General features: G+C 50.4%; 1 protein-coding gene across 1 annotated transcript; it reads right to left on the reverse strand.

Annotated features, from left to right (window-relative positions):
• Nucleotides 1-1,421: 1,421 nt before the first annotated feature.
• On the reverse strand, nt 1,422-11,178 carry LOC135913437 (uncharacterized). Its single transcript, XM_065446009.1, has 3 exons — nt 11,098-11,178; nt 7,135-9,037; nt 1,422-1,820 (listed from the first exon to the last, which is right to left on the reverse strand). Exons 2-3 carry the CDS (start codon nt 9,030-9,032, stop codon nt 1,511-1,513), a joined length of 2,208 nt encoding a protein of 735 aa, XP_065302081.1. The 5' UTR covers nt 9,033-9,037; nt 11,098-11,178; the 3' UTR covers nt 1,422-1,510.
• Nucleotides 11,179-23,026: the final 11,848 nt, after the last annotated feature.

Below are 23,026 nucleotides of genomic sequence, written 5' to 3' on the forward strand. Positions count from 1 at the left end.
CATTTGAATCACGCATACAACGTACGAAAAAGCGGTGCCTAGTCAAGTGGAACAAAAAAAAACATGTGACCTTCTCAGTGGCTCATACCCCCGTAAGGATGCAAAAAATGCAATGGCTCATACAGCCGTAAGGCTGAGGCAGCAAGTGTTCAAGAAAGTGACGCGAACAATGCGCACACTCATTCAAATCACCCCCACAACAGCACACGTTTCAATCGCCTGCTTAGCGGATGCAACGTAAAGTCGAAGAGGAAGGTCGCTGGCGCGAGTCTGACACCGCTATACGAGTGCGCGAAGCCGCAGCGAAGCGAAGGGAAACGAGCCCTAGAAGTGGAACTGCGAAAGCAGCAACACGACGACGCCAAATTACCAAGTGTGCTGCAGCTCTTCGCCTTCACATGCTACAAGAGTTTAACATACTGCTGAACTGTTTGCTTCCATTAGCTGCATTTTCCAATAAAAATGTCTCTGTCAGTTCGCGCCCTGCACTCATCGCTTTTTCCCGCGTGTTTCGTGCCTTTCGCACCGTTCGAGAAATTAATTTTGATGAAATGCCTTCAGAATGTCACAGCAAAAAACTATGCGTGATGTTCGCGTTGTGGGGGTAATCGCACAGCGATTTGTTTTATTCCGGCACTCGCGTCGGTGTCTGGATTGCCTACATTAATTGTTAGCACCGAGATTGTTTTTAAGCACTGCCTTTGGTGTATTACAGGGGTACAATATGACTTTGGGCACCAGTGCATGCAGTGCACGTCTGCCGCTGAAGCACCACTTTCGGCGGTAGCTACTTGCGCCTTTCGGAACAGAAGAGTTTTCAAAACACGGGATCCGAGTAAAAATCGTAATTTCATCGCAGCCTAGAGGTCCATCATCTGAACGGTAGAGTTGATACTTCGTCCTACAATCATCGCATTCCTGACGTATATTTCACACTCTGCGGTGAAATCGCGAGAAAATGTTCCCGTGCCCCGAAATATTTTGAGGGTGGCCGTATACGCTATATAGCCGAACTCCGGTGTCACACGACCTGCGCGCTTAAGGGTTGCGAGCTACACGCGCCCTCTGGTCAGCGCAACTGCATCTACGACCCACGCGATGATAAGTTTACGAGGCCCCACTGCGCGCCTGCCCAGTTAGAAGTGATTCACCGTCAAACTTTGCGCTAGTCCTCATGCATCTCTGTCCCCGTTTGTCCAGCGCAAAGTTTGAGGACGAGGCCCGTCCGCGTGCACTGTCAGACGCGGTGTCACCAAATTTGCCTTTCAGCCACACCAGAACCACAATAACGCGCGCTTATGTGTTTTGCTAGATTGCTTTCACGAACTTCTCTTTTTGAGTGATTTTTTTGTCTTTAGGTTACGGCATCTTGCGGTGGATGGCCCCTGCGAGTAAAGACAAACACGCGTAGTATGTGCGATTTCTTATCTTTTTTTTTTCTCGACTGTCTGTCTGGTCAGAGGGCGCGTCTCTGAGACAAAATACAACAAAGGACAGCATCGCGCGTACGTCACGCGCGGTTCGACTCTGATTGGGCGCATTCGTCCACAACGTCACCAAGGGCGAGGTAGTGCCGGATCGCGATCCAGCAGTGCTCGTTGAGGTCGTCGAGCTGCGTGCGCCCGTCTTCCCGTTGATGACACGTGACCCTTTCCTTCACGACTCCTGCGAGTCGCATGAACTCGTGCATGCTTTCGAAGGACCTGACTTCGTCTCGGAGAGCGTCCGCTGCCTCGTCCTCGCTGATGGACTGGACTTCGGCAAGTTCCTCCAGCAGAGCACGGTGCCGCAAGACCCGCTCCAGCGCCGCCGCAGTGGTCCTGTCGAAAACGCGATATGTGCCGGGACAGGTTTACATCTAGTCGAAGTCGGTAAACTCAAGATTTCACCGTGATACAATAGGAGTGATAACATGTTAAAGCGTGGTCGAGCCGATGCATTCGTACGAAGGAAGTTGTTGGAATAGCTCATCTGCAAGGCTCGTAACGAAATGTTGTCCTACCCCGAACGTCAAGATCTGTCTCGCTTGCGGGACGCACGACCCGACGGAAGGCCACGAGTGCTCGCTCAAGTGCGCCGTCTGCGGCGAAGCTCACGCCACGGGGTCTCGCGAGTGCAAGCAAAATCTAAAACACAACACTACCACCAAAAAGCATCCTCCGCCCGGAAGGAGGAAGGAAGACGACGACATTGATGGAAGAAGGCCAAGACGAAGCCGCCTGCGGTGGTTCAGCTCGGAATCCTCGGCGAGCCGCTCAAGGTCCCGGGCCCAGTCCAGGTCAACGTCCCGGTCCCGGTCCCGATCCCGATCTCGGTCCCAGTCCCAGTCCCAGTCCAGGTCCCGACTCCGCTCGGAGTGGCCAAAGCCAGGAGAGCAGCGAGGGCAGCGCCAGCCTTCGACCTCGGCATCCACGTCGAAGCCGAAGAACCAATCTGGCAAGAAGAACCAAGCCAACCACAACAAGGTGAGCCGGAATCAGTCTAGTACCTCCTCCGCTCAAAATACCAGTGAAAATAGTAAATGCTCTCCAGAATGTACGCGCATCAGGGAAGAAAATAAAAAACTGAAGGCTCAGGTTAACGACCTAAACCAACGCATGCAACGCTTAGAAGCGTTGCTAAGCAAAACAAGCAACAACACACAGGCAGGGCAGCAAAGCGGCACTAAAGGCCACCAGCCCGCCATCTCCGTTCCTGCCCCCTCAAGAACCACCACGCCCTCATCGCTACCCGGTGCGGCCTCGGCAGCGGCAGGCCAGTCAAGTATAGTCACCCTCGAAGGCATTTATGCTACAATACAACAGATGCTTTACCAGATGAGTGAATTAAACAATAAAGTCAAGGAGAACACACTTAGCCATGAAGACCTTGAAAGAAGAATACGCAAGGTTGAGTTTGGCTCGCGCAAGCGAGTCGACGACGAGAGCAGCAACCCACGCATCAAGGCGTACAGGCGCATAAACAACACGGGTGACGTCAGGGACGCCGAAAACTGTGATGGCGGTGCCATGAACGTCAGCAATGGCTAATACCACACGCAGCGCGCCCGAACACCTCGTGATCTGGCAGTGGAATTGTCGCTCTTTCAACAAGAAGGCAAGTTCACTCCAACTTTTCATCAAAAATCACCTATACCCCCCCGATGTCATCTGCCTTCAGGGGGTCGGGAACCAGCCGATCAGGCTGCGGGGTTACTACGTAATTAAACACGCGGGATCACCGAAGGTCGCGGTTTTAGTTCACAAAACGGTGACGGCCGTGGGACAACATTATCAACATCATGACATTAATCACGTACTAGTAGAAGTCCTCCCGCAGAAGAGGGGTAGACGTAGCACCTTCATCCTGAATTTGTACAGTCCACCGAGGGCTCAGAAAGACGACTTCCGCAACATCATTTACAAGAGTGTGAGAGCCGCTGGCGGCAACCAGCTGGTTGTGGTGGGAGACATGAACGCTAGACACACGACTTGGGGCTACCAACAAGACACGCAAAAGGGGAGGTCGCTCCTCGATGCGGTTGACCAAATGGGCCTCGAATTGATAACCAATCTCCTCCAACCAACCCGAGTAGGCAATAGTGTAAGTCGAGACACGTTTCCGGACTTGTCATTTGTCAAAAACGTAAGGGAATACTCATGGGCGCACCTGGGCGAAACATTGGGCAGCGATCACTACATCCTCAGCATCTCGGTATCCACGCCGAAACTCAAGAGAACAATTGGCGAAATTAGGCTTACGGACAGGGAGGCATTCAGGCAGTACCCCCCGCCCGAAAACGGTATAACAGACATAGCGGAATGGATGCAGCACCTCCGGGACGCCCACATCCAAACCACTAAAACCATCCAGCGCATGGTCGAGACACCCGAAGTCGACCGCCCGCTCTTACACCTGTGGGAAGCCCGTGATGGCCTCCTCAAATGGTGGAAGCGACAGCGGTTAAACCGGAAGCTACGTCTACGAATCGAGAAAATAACAGACGAAGCCAGAAATTACGCAAACGAGCTGACGCATCAAAATTGGGTACAGTTTTGCACCTCGCTCAAGGGTACCCTGAGTACGGCGCAGACGTGGGCCATCCTACGTTGCCTGATTGAGCCCGACAAGGCGAAATCGACAACCAGTCGGACGCTCCTAGAAATCGCTCACAAGTTCCCCGGAAACGACCAGGATCTGATTGACACCCTAATAACCAGATACCTTGGAAGCGACGCCATACAACCTTGCCTCCTAAAATATGAAGGAGAACCAAGACCAGAACTGGACGCTCCCATCACGGAGGAAGAGGTGTATGCCGCGGCACGAGCCTCACAGCGCAACACTGCTCCCGGAGTTGACAAAATCACCAATGCCATGATTAGAAACCTGAGACCGATGCACATCCAGGACTTCACCGGATACCTAAACGAGGAACTCTGGAGCAAGGGCCACGTACCGAACGAGTGGAAACACGCGGAAATCGTGACCATTCCCAAACCCGGCAAGAAGCCCGCGATCGACGCCCTGCGTCCCATCTCGCTGACTTCGTGCCTCGGCAAGCTGTACGAGAGGGTCATCGAAACCCGCCTCCAACATTACATAGAGGACGGTGACCTCTTCCCGCACACCATGCTTGGCTTCAGGCCGGGACTTTCTGCGCAAGATGCGTTCCTAATCCTAAGGGAAGAAGTTCTTAAGGGCATCCCGAAGGGAGGAGAACATCTCCTGCTCGCACTCGACCTAAAAGGGGCCTTCGATAACATCTCTCACGAGGCCATTCTCAAGGGACTGAACGACATCAGCTGCGGGGAGCACATCTTTAATTACGTTAAATCGTTCTTGACGGGCCGGACGGCAACCATCGGAATTGGCCAGACTCGATCGGATACGATCGACGTGCCGAACAAAGGAACACCGCAAGGGGCGATAATCTCCCCGATTCTATTCAACGTCGCGATGCTAGCGCTGACCAAAGAGCTGCGGAAGATCCCCGACCTAGGTTACGCCCTGTACGCAGACGACATCACGCTCTGGGCCACCAAGGGCTCCCTAGCGCGAAAAGAGGCGACCCTTCAAGAGGCCGCGACGGCCGTGGAGAGATTTGCGGCAGCGAGCGGGATGCGTTGTGCGCCAGAAAAGTCCGAGGTGATCCGGGTGCACGGAGGAGGAATCTACAAGTCTCCCGGCCCTATCGACCTCTATCTTGAGGGCCAGAAGATCACGGAGGGCAATAAGACTAGGATTCTGGGTTTTTGGATCCAGAGCAACCTGAAAGCCTCCCACACCATCCAAACCCTTAGGTCTGCCACCAACCAGGTCTCGCGGATTATAAAACGAATTACAAGAAGCCGCAAGGGCATGCGAGAAGAGGACACGCTTCGCCTCGTCCAGGCTCTGGTGATCAGCAGAATCACGTATAGCATGCCGTATCACTATCACTCGCTAAACAAACGCGACCAAGAACAAGTCGATGCCATCATCAGAGGCGCGTACAAAACGGCCCTGGGTCTCCCTGTCACCACCTCAAACGAGAAGATAGCGGCCCTCGGGATCCACAACACCTTCGCTGAGCTGTCGGACGCGGTTATGGCTTCGCAAAAGACCAGACTGCAGAAGACGGCGGCGGGCAGAGCCATCCTCCACCGGACCGGAACGGCAACGGAGCTCCGTGCCCTCGATGGGCAACGATCACTCCCGTCTGAGGTCAGAGGCAAAGTCAAGGCGAACCCGATACCGAAGCACATGAGCCATGAACTCCATGAAGGACGACGCAAGGCTCGCGTCGACAGACAGCGCCGACAATTCAAGGGTGACCCGTACGTAACGTATGTGGACGTGGCGGCGCACCCTGTAGGGGGCCTCTTTGCGGTAGCCGCCGTGAACGGAAGAGACAACTCCTTGACCCTCGCGGCCTCCGTAAGGGCAGAGACCCCAGCTGCGGCTGAGACCATAGCCGCGGCACTGGTAATAAAGCAAGAAGACAGGGTAGGCAGGGAAGTCCATGTCGTTACGGACTCGCAACAGGCCTGCCGTAACTTTACCAATGGACGAACACCGCTGCTGGCGGCTCAGATTCTAGGCCCGAGGCTGCAAGAATACCATCAAATCACGTGGACGCCGGGCCACGCGGGTCTGGAGGGGAACGAGAGGGCGAACGCCCTAGCTCGAGCGCTAATCAACCGAGCGGGGCAAGACGAATCGTCTCATCAATCCCCACCATTTACCTTCATGCCCCTGCCGTCCAATTACTGCGACCGACTCGAGATCCAGTGACTCAACCGCAGGATTTATCCTCCGCCTCACAGAAAGCTCAGCAGTGAAGATGCCGTAGCTCTCCGACTTATTCAGACAAACACATTTCCTAACCTACACAAATACAGCAAAATGTTTCCACATACATATCGCGGCATCTGCCCCTGGTGCGACGACACACGCCCTACACTCTTCCACATCTCGTGGGGGTGCGGGGGCAAACCTCAACACTTAAAGACGCCTAGCACGCAGTTTGAGCGGTGGGAGGTACAGCTGAGCGGCGATACCCTGGCGGGACAAGAAGCTCTCGTCCAGCAAGTACGTCGAGCAGCCATGGCCAGTGGAGTCCTGGAATGAGGACACCACCCACTCGACCTCAAGAGCAACCACCTCGATGGTTCTAATAAATGTTTTTTCTCTCTCTCTCTCTCTCACGATAAGACAAGGCAATTAAAAATCGAAAGCACATGCACTCATCTAGTGGATACATTGAGGAGTTATGTTTCAAAAAGGGGCAAACGCATCACTTCCTGGAGCACTTTCTAAGCTAACCTCGGCTCTCTTTGACCCTATGGAAAATGAGGTCGCGACCTCGTTAGGGCTGTTTGAAGAGGCTGTCCTCATTTGTTTCTAAGCAGCTGTTCCGCCGCCTAATAGCGAATGCTATATAAGCGACAGTGGATAAGCCAACGAGTGGTTTTAATAAGAACGGCGGGACTTTTCGGGCATTTCAATGGCAGCGTTAAGCGGCAGGTCTAAACGAAACGATAAAAATTCAAGAAACCAATAAGAGCACGCGTTATTTTTCCCGACACGAGCCTTGCGACTATTTTTGTCGAAATGCTGCAGTTGCATTATTGGTACTTGCCGTTGCATTGGTACTTATTATTGGTACAATACCTGTCAGGATTAGCTCCTGCGTGGAATTGCGAAGCACTGGCCACCAGCCGGGAGTTCCTCCGCGCCGTGTCCCAGACAGCAAACGAGTCCTTGTTCATGTAACCAGGAAATTTGACTTTTATGAGGCTGTAGTTGCGATATATGCCGTTGGACAAGCGACTCGCAAACGCCGCAGAGTGCCAGACCTTTTGTACCGAAAGGGAGAACCTTCGCATGTTTTCGCTGTGCTTGACCACGTCAGCCATGCGCCCAGAGTCGTCCTCACGCATGCATGTCGCGCTGACGCACAGCTCTGCTAAGCTGCTGTTCCGTGACAACGACTCGACCACGGCCGTCCAATCTAGGTCAGTTTCATTGTCCGGTTCGGCAACAGACACGGAGATCAGCCGCAGTTGTTTGAGCGTGCTCGTTGTTCCAACATAGTCTGTGAGAGCAGACGACAGGTCCTCCCTGTTCGTGCCAGGATTAATAGTCAATGTCAGCGATGTCACGTGGTTCAGCGAACACAGCTGGTGCAGAAGCCTGCCAAGCGGCGGAGCATCGGCTCCGTCATCTGCCTGTGAGGCGATGACGTCGCGGAAACAATGGTACCTGAGTAAATCCAAATCGTGCCGATAGCAGGAAGCCCCCAGCCCTGGTCCAAAAACGACCTTCTCCTCTGCGCCACTTTCTCGTAGGGCCTCGCAGACTTGTTGCAACGCGATGGCGTCCGTGGCGACCCCGTCTATGATGACGTGCTTTAGACTGTGCTTCGTCGAAAGCGCTCTAAAGAACAGAGCCCACTTCTGTGGCCTCCACATGTTCAATGGTAGTGTAAGTTCTTGAAGCGTCTCATTCTCCCTGATTGATGTCAACAAGACATCCCAAATGAAAGCACCCCTCTGAAGGTAAGAACTGTAGAGGCCAGGATGGCTGGGTGGAATGTGGATACTGCGCAGCGTTGTATTTCTTGCAAAAATGTTATCTACGGCTTCCACACATCGCTCCGACACGAACGCTGCCCTGAAATCTAGTCTGGTGATCGTCCTGTTTTTCTCGAGTCCTCGTAGTATCAACTGCATCTTAGTGCTGTAAAGGAAGCCGTGTCCCACAAAGGTCAGCATCGTTAAGGCAGTCGAACTCTTCAGGTACTCCGCGAAAGTAGCACAAATTTCTTCCTCGGCGTAGAACTCGAATGCAAAGTTCATCGATAGCTCCCTCAGGCTTGAGCACGCCATGACCGCTGTCAAGAACGCCTTTGTAGCCCTGAATTTCATGATTACATTGGGGACATGGAGAGACGTGAGCGACCTCGTCGTCAACAAGAGGGACGTCAGCGCGTCCAGAAAACACCGCCGGCACTCCGCATCACTGGTACACTCGAAATGCTTCAAGTTTGGAAGGGTCGGGACGACCACGCAGAAGTTACTGTGGGGGCCGAGTCCCCGGCTGAACGAGTCCCGCAACTTGAGCGACTCGACGAATTGATTTCCACGCAGGGCGTCGCACAGGAGCTCGTCGTACAAGTTCAGCCTGCCCATCGTGACGTCCACATGCGTCACGCAGTGATGCTTCGTGACGAGGCAGTGCAGCAGCGTGGCGACCCGGTGCAGTGTGTCCAGCGAGTGGACCCTAACGTACGGGCAGTCGATGCTCGCTACGGTCAGCCCGCTGCGCGTTCGCGGGGTTTCTCGCAGTTCGAGCTTGGCCTGGGAAAGCACTTCGTTCCACGCTGTGAAGTGTCGAACGATATGACACGCTCGGTCCTCAGTCGCACTGCAGGGTGACGCGTGGTCAACGGCATGGCCCGAGAAGAAGCCCTTTATTCCTTCGATGTCTGCCAAGCCTACGTCGCACAGATTCAACGAGTCTGCCCGACCAGTCGTCACCGGGAACTTCCTTGGGTCACCGCTTGCCATTGTACCTGAAAGGACAGATGAGTAGCTCTTCCAAAATCAATCATGCGCATGCCTTCATAGCGATCAAGCGTGTTGACGCATGAAATTTAAGCTATTCCAACTGTTTACCCTTAAAGTGGTGCATTAATTGGCTCGTAATCCGGACTTTCTTCTTCGCCGTCCGGCTTGTCTTAAGCTGGAACCGCATAAAGCGTTTTTCGCGAGCGAAAAACGTGATACGCGGCAAACGCCTGTGTTGCCGCCGACGCGCGAGCACCCGTACGAAAAAAAGAAGCGGCGCTGTCGCACCGCGTTGTCCGGGTTGCCAGACAACACAACTCTCAACGACATGCATTGTCTCTGTTACCGCATACATAATATGCCCTTAAACTTACAGAAAACTACAATAAAAATAATCTTAGTGTAATTGGATAGGGACACTTTTTCCGAAGTGTATTTATCAAGCTTAATTTCAAGCAGCAATATTGTGTGCGAAACTGTGACTACGTACCTTCCGCATGCTGAGAGGCCGCTGCTTGTTTACAATTTTCATATAAAAAGGATTGTCAGCCGCTTACTACGCAGCAGAAGAGGCGACTGCTACTATTAAGGGGGACGCTGATAGTGAATCAAGAGAAAATGCAGGTCAGGAGGCCTATGTGGGTGCGGTCTGCATGGTTGAGAAGCGAGCGAGCACCATGGACTAGTAATATTATTTCAAATTCTCTTGCCAGCATTAGCGATGAGACGCGACGCTTCTCCACGTTAGTTATTAGGGCCTCGTTGAAGGTTGCTTTGTTTATTTTAGGTGAACACGATGCGCGAACCAACACGATGTGCGAACGAAATCACGGCAGCACGTGCTTTCTTTGACGCGCGCGCCAGTTCTCCCGAGAAAAAAAATGCGCCAAGGAAGTTCCGTCGAGATGCGCAGAGAGCAGGGCCATCTGGTAGCGAAAAAAAAAACTAACTGCCACGTGACCAAATACCACGTGACTTACCTGAACTCTGATTGGCGGACGCGCCGCGCGACGCGTTTTTTTCTACTCCGAGCAGCAGCACGCGGCGGCGCGTTTTCATGACGGATCATGCTGGGCACGCGTAAAAATGACGCGCGCGTCCCACCATCCGCGCGGCAATCGCGCCTGAAATCGTGCCATGCGGTTCCGCCTTTAGACGCGAAGGCTGTTGCGAAGCGATGTTTGAATGTGACGTCAAGTATTTTCTCCCTCACCATCTCACGTACGCGGCAGGTATTCCCGTCCAGTTCGCGGTCCATGCAATTTTGTCATCGTTCACTCTACGCTCGTGCATCGTGTTTTGTGCTCCGACTATCGATAGGAATTCACTGCAGATTGCACCGCGGGTAGCTAGCCTTACACTGGTGACACAGAGCTAGGCGCTCAGGGCTTGTGCTTTATTTTGTTGCAGATGGCCACTACGCGAGCCCCCAGAGCGAAAGAATAGCGTAAGCTTTTCGCGTGGCTGCTAAAATGACGTTGAGACCAACCAGCAAATGAGTATAGCAGACAATTGTGCACAATAATGGCAGATTAGACCAGACCTTTGAGAGCGCTTCCAAAGCGTTTCCATGGTCGCGTAAAATGACAATGAAGCTGAACTACGGAGACAAATTTCTTCATATTCACATTACTGAGGACTTGTTAACACTATCGTAACGCGCCATGTTAGTATTATTGCCACGATAAAGCTTTCATTCTTAAAGGACCACTGATTGTTCGCAGGGGTGGCCTAAAAAGGAGCATTCGAATGTGCCATAAGGCAGAATGTTATGAGTTCAATGATATGCCTTGTTAGTGCAAGTGCTCAGAATTTAGGTATAGTTTGCCTCGTGACGTGAGGCAAATGAGCTCGCAGCTCGGTTGACGCAAGAGATCTAGATTTGGTGGCTTAGCGGCCTCAGAAATCGGCCGGCTCGCATTCGCGGGGATCACAGAGACCATCCGAAGATGCCATCGGATTTAGCTTACACTCGCCATTCCCCCTTGTTCAGCGGTTCGAGCCTTTCGCGAACATGCACGCACCTGGCAATCACCGGAGACGCCAGTCGATATTTCTAGCTTACTTTTGCACTTGTTGAGTCTTCTTATCGCTTCTGACTTGGTTGTTGTTCTTGACGCTCCGACTCCACCAACGCCCTGTAGATTACTTCTTCTTTGTCGACCTTAGCACGAGAATCAGCAATCGTGCCTTTTGTTTTAATGTTCAGCATCAATACTGTTAGGAAGACTAAAGCGTCAAAGTACAGATGAGAAAAATGTGTGCAACTAGCCTAAAAAACGTGGCGGTGCCGTGGGTTCCATCTCCGTGTTAAAACATTTTTTTTTGCTAACAGCGAGGCTGTCTGCCTGACAAAACCACGGGGATTTTCATTGCTGTAGCTTCAGGTATTCTGATGATGACTACAGCGACGATGAGGATGAAGATAAGTGCTATGATTATGATGATGATGATGGTGGTAGTGATGGTGATGATAATGAGGAAGTAGTACCTGTTTGCGGGAGGTTTCAAGAGGCAGAATAACTATTGAGAGTTGGAAGCTAGTCGAATGTGGTGATAGGCTACTGCAGCTAATCAAAGCGATATCTAAGGCTGATAAACATGAAAGAAAAAAGGCTCGATTCAGTCATAAAGACGTCAAGAAAAGCAGTAATAATGCGTAATTGAGAAGTGACACAAACTCAATCTATATTGTTGCGTAGACAATAAAAGAACAAGGCGTAGACGACCGCTGTATGAACAAAGTCGAAGCGTAAGCAAATTGAAATTATTAGTGACTACAGTAGAAGAAATGCTTAAAATAAAATTGAAGGGACCCTGAAACGATTCTGACGATTTTGGACAATGGTACGGAGTCGTTAGGGTAGGTGCTTCTGATCATTAAGGGTCGCATTCAAGCAGTCAGCGTAAAGCGTGTAATTTATTATGAGGTATTAAAGAGGTAAATAGCTACCGATCGCAGCGACGCCACTCTCCCGAGTTTTCAGCCCAATTGATGTCAGTTTGGAGAAAACATTGGTTTGGGGAGCTTGGCTAACTAAACCCGGTTGGCTATCTAGGTGACGTCACCGAGAATTTTTCCAACTGAATGACGAACAAATATTTTTCGTAATAGTTGCAATATTGTTAAAGTTGTTTCTATAAAATGTCACAGAAAGAGCATACAGAGCAACAATTATTCGCTACACTTCTTCATCGAGTTAATCGTTCTTCTTTTGCCCTGTTCTGATGCGCTGCGCCTTTTGACTCCATCATGATATACCAACAAGGGTCAACGTGCAAGTTTAGTGTACGCCACCGCCCATCCGTCGAAACACCCAGGTCGCCTGCTTTTGCCGGAATGCCGGATACGCTTGGCGCTGCGGCACAACGCTCGCGACGCACGATGCTTGAATAGTTCTCGCTGTAGATGGACGGCCAGGCGGCTTGCGGAGTGGTTGGAGAGGCTGCGTGCGCTGGCTCCGAGCACAGAGAGAGCATTAAAGAGAAAGAGCGTAAGCGCCTTGAGGAAGAAGAAGAGCGTAAGCGCCTTGAGGAAAAGAAGAGCGTAAGCGCATAGCGGAAAAAGAAGAGCGCGAGCGCGCTGTACGTGAGGCAAAAGAGGAGCGCGAGCGTGCTGCACGTGAGGCAACAGAAGAACGTAAGCAAAAGCACGAGAAAGCGGTAGCGGCATTGAAAAAACAGACACAATATTTTCAGCAGTTAAAGGAACAAAGACAACGCCTGTATGAAAATTCTGTAGGCAGTACAGAGCAAAAGAATCAGAATGTATCTAGCAGACTTTCGCCAAAAGCCGACGAGAAAAGTATTGCCTGTGAGATTAGCGGCCCAGTCATACTCGAACGGAAAGGGCTAGCTGCTAACGATGCCTTGGTGGCAACAGAGGCTTTTAAAGGCCAGAGTGAGAGCGACGAGGTGCTGTGCCAACAGAGGACTGTAGAGACAGCTAGGCCAGCTGCGAACAAATTGGCACAGTTACCGCACGTGTGCGTCGCATCTCATGGTAGCGAGGTCGTCAGCAAGGTACAGAATACTGCGGACTTCACGGACGCGAGCACCCAGGTCGAGTCAGGTCTGCGTACCGAAGTGAGGTGCCAGCTGGACGATGCAGTTGAGAGTAGTTCTCGGGATGCCGAGCTCCGTAGTTCACGAGAGAACAACTGCATGGTTCAGGTATCGGTGCGACTCTCCGCCAGTCTAGGTAGCCTAGAGATGGATGATTTCATTAGGAATTATTCGGACTGTGCATGTGAGACAGCGCTCGAGACCGACGGGCTATGTGTCGAAGCACAGCGCGAGCTGGGCAATGCAGTAGAGGGCAGTTCGCAAGAGTGCGAGTTGCATAGCTCGAGTAAAGCCTGCTGCAGTGTGCCAGAGTCGGTTGAGGTGTCCGCCAGTCGAGGCAAAGATAGAGTCGATTTAAATGATAATCACTCAGACTGTGTGGGCAAGTGACCGATCCGGGCCGATGAGATGTGTAACGGCCAGCACGAGAAGCCAGAAGGCGACATGAAGGAGAATTCAAAGAGAAAGCGCTGCAGAAAGAAGCGCCGTGAGGTTCGGAATGCGATGGCTAAAGTAGCGAAGCCAAAGACGCAACAGGCGCGAAAAGGCACGGCGCAGCGAGAAGAAAGGTGCGGTCGTCACGGACGATGTTGACGCATCAAACAGGTTCGAGCCACCGGTCAAAAGGGGACCGAGGAGCATGTTCTGCACGGACGCGGAAAAAGGGCGCGGGGTAGTTAAATTCCTCGTCGTTCTTTTCAAAGCTCAGCGTGCAGTACAAAGAAGCGCAAGGTGTCAAGACGAGACCAGGTGGGGAGTAGCGACGCGGTCAATCGAGGTCATTATGAAAGCGGGGCGCCAGGACGCAAATTGGCAGGGGACTCTAACGTCTTGGGGGAGCTGATAGTGAGTCAGCCCTTTTGTTGCTCCTCCGTAGCCAGAGTAGCTTTCGGTCCGCGACCCCCTCGAGTACGGCTCAAAGTATGAGTCAGTGAAAAACGTTTGAAACGGGAGACCAAGGGAGCTTCTGTAGAAATGAAGTGTTTTGTTTTATTTTTGATCATTTGGAAAATTTCGCGATTTGAGACTAGAGTTTATTTCAATATGTGAGGTATGAGCTCTGTTTGTGTTTTTTTAGAGAAGCTCGAGATTTGAAAGACGCGGTTTTTTGTAAACATGTAGTATCGCGAGGTGTTCATTAATAATAGAAAGGCTTTCAATTTGTGTGCGTAAGTAACCTGAGTGTCAAGGTTATCATTGAGAGGCCTATGGTAACGCGTGTGTGTTTTAGTTAACCTTCTTCGTTTTATGCGTTTTTTATTGTCTTAGGGTAACCGCGTAATTCTTCGGTTGGTGCATGATTTGCACCGAGAAGCGGTCTTACTTCCATTAGCGCGTGTACTGTGTGGAAGGAAGGAAGCAGAATTATGACTGGGTTGCTCGTGTGTGTTGAGGGCAGCCGTATTCTGACTTCTCTAGTGAGCGTGCGTAGAACGAGTTATTAGCAGACGCAATTTGTTAAGAGTTCTGCGGAGTGCGTAAGTTACGTAATTTTAGTTGCTCGTTTAAGCTACGTGTCCTGAAGGGACTAAAGGAAGAAACGTGAGTAGACGTAATGAAAAGTTTGCCTACGATGCAAGTACGCGTTCTGAATAGTGACCACAACACTAGCGCGCTTGTGATTACGTACTTGTGAAGATGGCCAGACTGTTCAGTGGCACCAATACGTGTGATAAGTACGGTACTGCGATAGGTTGGAAACATGCGGTTCGTGTAGTGTCGGCGGTGCAGAAGCTAATTGCTATATCGCTGCTTCAAGAAGTGTCAGCTTAACGGCAATGCCGACGATTTAAGTCGTTGCCCCTAGAGTATCGAAAGCCTCATGCTCACCCGCGTTTCCGTGGCATTTTTTTTTGTTTCGTGCATTCATATGTTTTCCGAAGTGAAGCCGACGGTTAGCTGAATTTAATGACCACGTCCTAACGCTTTCAAGAAATGGCTGGTTTTAGTGTTGAGGGCGGGAGGACGCGCGTAGGAAATGGGAAAGGTGTAGCGGGTTTTCTTTTTTGTTAAAAGCCGGGTGTGTCTTGGGGGAGAGTGGCCTTGTGCTCGCTGCTTTGAGGTTGTGGGTCCGGCACTTTTCTGGGGTGGTTGCTTGCCCACGCAGGAGACGGAGACCTGCTTGCAAGACCAATTTCACCGGACCGGACCAAGGAGAAAAGTCACAAGAGCGCTACGAGGACGGATGACCACTCCCCGGAATCTACCTGCTACGAACGAAGGGTTCGTGACCTCTACGGGGAATTCTGGTACCGAAACGCCGATCCCTCGTACAGCGGCTGGTGGCCCCTACACGTCGGGATCTTCCTCCCCTGCCGGAGAGTCTGTTAGGTATGGTCGGACACCAGGGCCATACGTCATCCCCTTCCCCTCTACTTGGTCGGGCACCGTGGGGGATACATCATCCCCTTCCCCTCTACATGGTCGGGCACCGTGGGTGCTACGTCATCCCCTTCCCCTCTACTTGGTCGGGCACCGTGGGTAATACGTCATCCCCTTCCCCTCTACTTGGTCGGGCACCGTGGGTGCTCACGTCATCCCCTTACCCTCTCTTGGCCGGACCCTACGGCGCCGGAGAGGTCATTCACCCGACCTTCTCCACGGATTCGTCGAAAAGAGGATCGACTTCTGCTTCCCGTGCTCGGTAATGCAGGAGGAGGGGCCTTCTCTCTGTGCCTGTCACGTGTCATCGACGGAAGCAAGATCCCGCCCACACGATTGTAGCGAGCCTATTTAAGGGGCTCCGAAATGTACTTTTGAGATATACTTTATACTTCATACTTCATGCTCTTCTTATTTTCGTTCAACTACCTTTGAATAAACAGTGCAAGTTTCGTACTAGCAAATCGTCGTCTCGCCCTTGCTCCGTCGCCATGGTCTAACGGATGCCTGCAGCCCGCCGACAACGCTACGCTACCCAATAAGTAATGTCGGTCGAGCTTCGAAAGGCAGGCGTCGCTACTCCTCGGCAGCAGTACGGTACGCTACCCTGGAGTACGCAAGAAACTGGTTGTAACGGTGGGATTGCCCCTGAAGCGCAGCAGTAGAGCCCGTGCCATTTGCGTTGAAAAGATATTATATATCATAGAGGGTTGTGCCGTTGCGTTTTTTCCAACGGGGCCGCGCTGGCACCGTAAGATACGGATGGTGAATTAATTTTTCTTCGCATAAGGATTATTTATTCATTATTTTAGTGCTTAATCAATTGACCGATTTCGATGCAGGATTTTTCGTTGAATAATTAAATAATCGAAACTTCTGCCGGGAACATTTCAAAATGTTGAAACATGTACTGTTGTAGGACCCGATTTTATATTTAAGAGGTGGAACCAAGTTTGAAGCACAAGTATATAATCGTTTGAATGTCCGCTTGCATTTGACGTAAGGACACCTCATTTCGTGACGCGCAAGCTCAGGCTCTGGTCACTTAAGTGAAATCGAACAGGAGGCATGAATTCGGCACGGTGCCGAGCATATCCAAACGGGTGGATTATGCGAGTCCGAAGGCGTATTCTGAAATCTAACCTCTCTTTAATTTTCTGTTTGCTTTTTTCACGACTTTACGTCGGCTGAGTAATCTGTCTGTGTAAGGTGGGTTTGTTTCGAAAACAGTTCAATCATAGGCTGTGACTTAGTGGACCGATCTTCATACCCCAACGCATGGTACATGCCCTCGAAAGGAGTTAAATTTGCAGAGCGCGAAATCGAGAAAGAACTGCAATGACACAGCAACCACAGGGCTCACGGCCTTATCTGTTAGGTAGTGACTACAGTGACGGGGCCCGGCACTTTAACATCTGCACTACAGTGACGGGGCCCGGTACTTCAACATCCACACTACGGTGACGGGGCCCGTCGCTTTAACAACACTACACCTACGGGACCGTCACTATAAAGATGTCGGTATTGGGGGCGAGGACGACTTACGGAGTCGCCATCTGTCGGAAGCGCCTCACATGCGTCGGCGTTAAATAAAGGTTAAATAAACATACTACGCGGCAGCCCTCCTGAACAATTTTGCAAGTACTCTCGAAATGGCAGTATTTTACCTTTAACATAATCATGTTGGACAAACAGAAAGCACAGAATGGTTTACATTGATTGATTGATTGATTAACTTTTATTTTACAGTCCTGCAGAACACGTATTAGCACGTCGCGGGCCGGTCCCACGACGGGACCGACAGGCCTAGCCTGCCAGCCGCATCGTGGGCCTGCTGGACAGCCCAACGTTGCTCAGCCAGGAGTGGGTTGCGGAGGGCCGCCTCCCTCCTAGCTGAGCTGCGGTCAGGGCTTGCTATAGAGATACATCCCCAGAGCATGTGCGAAAGTGTTGATCTATCCCCGCAAGCAGGGCACGCGTCATCAGTGTAAATCTCCGGATATATCGCATGTAACGTGAACAGGTTGGGATAGGTTTCTGTCTGCAACAGTCTGAATGTCAGTGCCTGAGGCCTAGTGAGCTTGGGGTTAGGAGGAGGGTATTGTCACCACGAGAGATAGAAGTGTTTAAGAAGTTCATTATAAGTGGCAGGCGCGTCCCTACCATGCATAACTGTAACCATGGTTTACAAACGCTATCTCTTTGCCTACTACATACAGTAAGCTGGGACACTGCGAGCGATCGCCGCAATCGATTCCACCGAACCGGTTTGCGTGAAACGTAAGCAATCGCTGAGAAAACTATGTGAAATATGTTCTTATAGTGGGATAGCTGTCTGTGTAACTAAATGTAGCATAACAGAATAAAGCTGCAATGCAGCGATCGCACGGGTTCGCGGTGACCGACTTCGCGTCTGCATGCATGTCCTCGCGCAATGTTTCGCTTTCGCTCCGAGCACGTTTTCGCACCGTGCCGTGAGCTTTATGCCGCAGCATATGAGCATTTGACAGTACGCAAGCAACCATTGTTGCATGGACACTATCGGAGCTGTTCAAAAATAATTTCGTTATAGCTAGGGTCTTCGACGCCTACAGCGACTTGTGATATGTTCCGTCGCGATGATTCAGTCTTAATTTTCTTTTTCTTTTCTTCTAAAGTCTTGGAAGCTTCAATATCATTATTTCTCAAATTTCATCGAACTGCATGTTTATCGGTCTTCTAAGCGAGCAATTACCCGCTGCTTCTTTTTCTTAATTCAGTAGAATATTCATTATCTGGTGCTACACAAGCAGGAACATGTGCCGTGCCTTTTTTAACGTGTTTACCGTTCCCCTTCCATTAGAGTGAACTTTCTTTCTTTATTATAATCATCATAGGTGTTACAGTGCATACGCAAAAGATTGTACTACATTCGTGGACAAGTAGCCATTGCGGTCGTTCGATCCGTATGTGTGCAATCAATGTATTCCATTACTGCACGGAAGTTGCTGACATCGTGAAATTCACGTAGTACTGGAATAAAATACCGCGGTCCGTGAAGTGCTTGGCATCCCCATAGGCGCCAGCACCGAGAAGCTCATGCAGCTGGGGGTCCACAACACCTTCGATGAGGTTGGGTCACAGAAGTTAGTCCAGGTTGTCAGGCTCGCTTCCTCGCCTGCGGGGAGGCGGATCCTGAAGGCGCTGGACTTTAACCCGTCAGGGAAAGGCGGTGCGTGCTCGACGCGTGGTCGCGGGAGGCAGTCACGGTCTCGCCGTTCCCGCGCAACGTGCACCCGCAACGCAATGTAGGCACACGCCGGGCCCGAGCGGCCGCACTTCTCGGATCCGTCGCCGACGATCCACGATCGGTCGCGTTCGTCGACGTTGCCCAATACGGTTCGTCCGTCCGGTTCGCGGCGGCTGTGGTGGATCACAGGGGCAACCTAACGCCGCGTCCGTGCGAGGCAGGTGCCCGGATTGCGGAGATCCATTCTGCACTTTAGAACACATGCTCTGGCGGTGTCCCTCGTTACGGGACCACGGTCATCTCACCACGGAAGAAGAGTGGGAGGAGGCGGTCAGGCACGGCCTGCCCGTCCCAACGTCGGAACGGCTCGCGGCGGCTCCCTCAGGGGATTTCGGAGTCGCTCCTCAGTACCTTACTGCCTGGAGTTCACTGCCTGCCGTGAAGTGCTCGAAGCTGTTTGCATAGAATGTTTGAAAGAAGTGCGGCCATTGACGTCGCTACAGTGTTGACTGCAGGGCTGAGGTTAAAGCGCCGGGCCCCGTCACTGTAGTGTAATGTTAAAGTGCCGGGCCCCGTCACTGTAGTACAAATGTTAAAGTGCCGGGCCCCGTCACTGTAGTCACTACCTATCTGTTATTGCTAACTAACAAGCGTCCTTAGCACTTTATCTCTTCAGGTATAACGAGATGCTATCGCCTGACATCCACAATCAGCTTCGACAGATTATGTCCATGTTTTTTCAAAGTCACGCTCACTCTTCCTCTTCATTCAGCAACGGTAAAGCCAAGAGCGTCGCAAGAACGTCGATCGAGTAGACGAGCGACATGCGTGAAACAGCCGAGACGTCACGTGATACGAAGGCACAACGCTTCAATATATCAAAATTAATGTCACGCATTTATTCTGATATTGATTTTACGAACGTTGAAAACCTTGCTGCTGGTCCTCGGTCAAAGCGCTGGAACGAGCCCAGCGTCTCAGCGCACTACAAGAGCAGGTCGCCCAGCTGTCGTCGGTCAGTACGGCTGAGGCAGCCGCCATGATTTGAGAGGCCGTCAGGAGCTTTCAGGACATGGACGCCTTCGTGCTAATAGCCGGCGTCGTCAGACGCAATGTCGTCTGCCACTCTCGCGGGGATTCCCGTCTGCAACTGGGCAGTCTGAACGAGGATTCCTCGTACCTGGCGAGGCGACACCTGATGCTCGAGTGCATAAACGAAGCCCGCGTAGGAGGACGCGACGGCGGCCAATGAATCGTCCCGTCGTCCTACATTTATTTCCGCAAAAGGGCGAAGGCGCCCAGTGGAGTGGCAGCTTGGGCGACCAACGAGGCATGCATCCACATGGACACTGCGCGTGCCGAGCTTGCGTCTGCAGCGCGTCTCACGGGGTGGACGGTGTTGACAACTCTGCAATACCACTACCATTTGTGCCTGTTCTTTTTATTTCATCCAATGTGTGCATGCAACTTGGCGTACTTTTTTTCCTTCTAAGACCGGTGATGGTTACCGATAACTCCCACTAGAGAAAGGTTCTAGTAATATGGACTGAAACAGTCCTGATCCATAGTGTTATTACACCAATATTTGCACGTACGATGATGTTTATTCGCATGTATGCATGAAATTTGGCAAAAACTGCCTTTAAAAAGGTTTCTTCAGTGGTTTTTTTAGACACTTCTCTCTCCATAATATTTGTTCTGGTGCTTCCTGACGCGGTTGGGCTCGAGTGGTAGATACCCGTACTTTTCCCCATGCCACCCATATTATGGACCTTCAACGGGTGCTGCAATATTTGGACAAAGGTAACATTGACATCTGGCTTTCCTGTAACAAGAAAATGGTTTCTTTGCAGTTCCGTCTTCGTTTATGAAAATTTCTTCTTGCGCGTTAGCACGTTTTGCCCGAATTAAGTTGTCGCATTTGCTTCTCTAAGCTACATTTTGCCCATCAACTGGACCTACCCTTGCAATATGCTAGACTCCTCCTTTGCTTAGATGTTAGAGCGACCGACTCGGAAAGGCGTTGTTCTCCGATTCTATCCTCTGACCTGGGCAAACTTCACTTCAGCTTTGAATACTTCTTTCCGAGAAAGCTGCGGGGGGTTTCTTTATTTTTTTAGTAGTTTTTCGCTGAAGTCCATCTAGTGCCAATTTTTTGCCTCACATGAAACTTCAACATTTTTGCGAATTTTCCTGAGACGTCACTTGCCATTTGGCGGCATTTGATATCAAAAGCTGTCCCCTTGTAAGTGCTTCTTGAGTTCGCTTCATTCAGACGCACTCGACCGGCAAAACTGGCGTTTACAATCACTTCTGACTTTCGCCATAAGCTCATGAGTCGCCATATGTTAAAAAAATAACCACATAATTGTGGAAGGACGATTTACAAAAAATACTTTCTATACATTCTTTCTCCTAGCGTTGGAATTTTGACAATGATTTCATGCTGATACTCGCCACTGGAGCTACTTGAAACGGCAAACTTTGTGGCATCATGGTTGCTTCGGGAACCAATACGATGTCCAGGCTCGAGCCAACGTTGGGCTAATACATGAACTGGGTATTGCTCGTCGGTCCAGCGCTCGCAACGTACTCTGCCGGTTTCCATCCCGTCGCTGAGGACTTCCTCATGTATTGTTTCTATAGTGTACGCTCTGATATTCATGCCGATTTCAATGTTTTTGTTGGGCACTTCCTCAATTATTGTTTCTACAGTGTTGACCGCCATCTCGCTGCAGATTTTCATGTCTCTATCGATTTCATATAGGCCTTTATGACAGTTACAGAAAGGATGGCAAGTAAGGGCATTAGCGAGTGCTATGTTGACTAGAAAAATGTCGGTAATTCTAATGAAGCACCTATGTTTTGTCGCCGTTCCCGACAATGGATTAAAAGGCATGCACTGAGAAGGAAACGCTAACATAATTTTTGAGGTCACTCTCAAAAATTTGTCATTTTAGTAAACGTTTTATTCGAAAACAATAGGAACAGCCATATTGTCTTTGAAGGATGTGTAACGTGCTGTGTGGGAGCCAATCTAATAATTTTGGCTCTATTGACACGTACTTCCGGCGACGAAGTCGTCTATTTAAGAATATATATATTTGCTTCAAAGACAACGTGCTGGCTTACTAGATCACACACAAAGTATGATGTATGTGTTAAGCTAGGAAAAATAAATGTACAATCAATGATTGAGCAATGTTGCAGGGATTGACTTTGTAAGGCAGTTGTGCAAACAGCGACGTAAGTCGAACGAGGACAACCAGTACAACGGCGTTTTTTTTTCCGTCTTGTTCTTTTGCCATGTCTTGGAGCCTGCCTTTAGTGTCATGAACACGTATGTTACTGTTACTGAGTGTGCGACATTTCCGCATAACTGCATGCCATGAGACCGCCCTAATACAGCAGCCGCTTCTTTCATGGCTCCAAGGCCTAACGATGAACAAAACAGTTTAGCAAAGGAAGTATCAAGGATGGATATTTATTCTTAATGTCACGCACGAATACACCTTTGCTATGGAAAGTTAATCTTTACATAGGTGTAAGTTTTTACTATACCCGCTCTCAATGGTACCTTGTCTTCTTAAAACTCGAGATTGGTTTTATAATAATTACCACCCCAAGAAATCGAGTCTTAGGGGAAAAAAAGTAAATTTCTTCCGGTTTCAGCTCTTTTAACTCAATGTGACGGTTAAGAATCAGAAAACTCGTCATGAGGCTATGCCGGGTGCTGGCAGGCAACAGCAAAGCGCATCCTCACACCTGCCTACGCTTTTCGTCAGAATGTTTAAAATTTTATTGCCGCATGAAGCTTTTGGCGCTTCACAAAAAATACCTGGATTCGTTGCATATAATTGAAACGCTGCTAGAATACCTGAACGCAATGCCTTAGAGATTCCTTGTAGCATTGTGTTGATTATTCCGTAATCTTTACTATACCATGAAACACGAAGAAGGTTGCCTGTGGCAATACAGCAGTAAGAAAGAAAATCTTGATGATGATATATGGTTTTTAATGGCGCAAGGGCCAGTTATGGCCAAGGAGCGCCATGACACAATGGTAATTTAAAGGATTTATTCTGAATGGGGTGAACAGTGAATTTATTATGGTAGGTGTGACATGGCTGTATAAGGGCCTAAACACTTTCGCTGTAGATGACGTAAATATATAGCTAGTAAAATAATGACGCTGATTAATTATGGACGTGAACGAGGGCAGTTGTGTTTTGATAAAAAACATACGAAAGCGAGACAACAGTTACACTAAATCATCAAGAGGGCCCTCGAAAGCAAGGGCTGGTAATCACGTGTTAAA

Source organism: Dermacentor albipictus, unplaced genomic scaffold, assembly GCF_038994185.2.
Source record: "Dermacentor albipictus isolate Rhodes 1998 colony unplaced genomic scaffold, USDA_Dalb.pri_finalv2 scaffold_15, whole genome shotgun sequence".
NCBI classification, from domain to species: Eukaryota; Metazoa; Arthropoda; class Arachnida; order Ixodida; family Ixodidae; genus Dermacentor; species Dermacentor albipictus.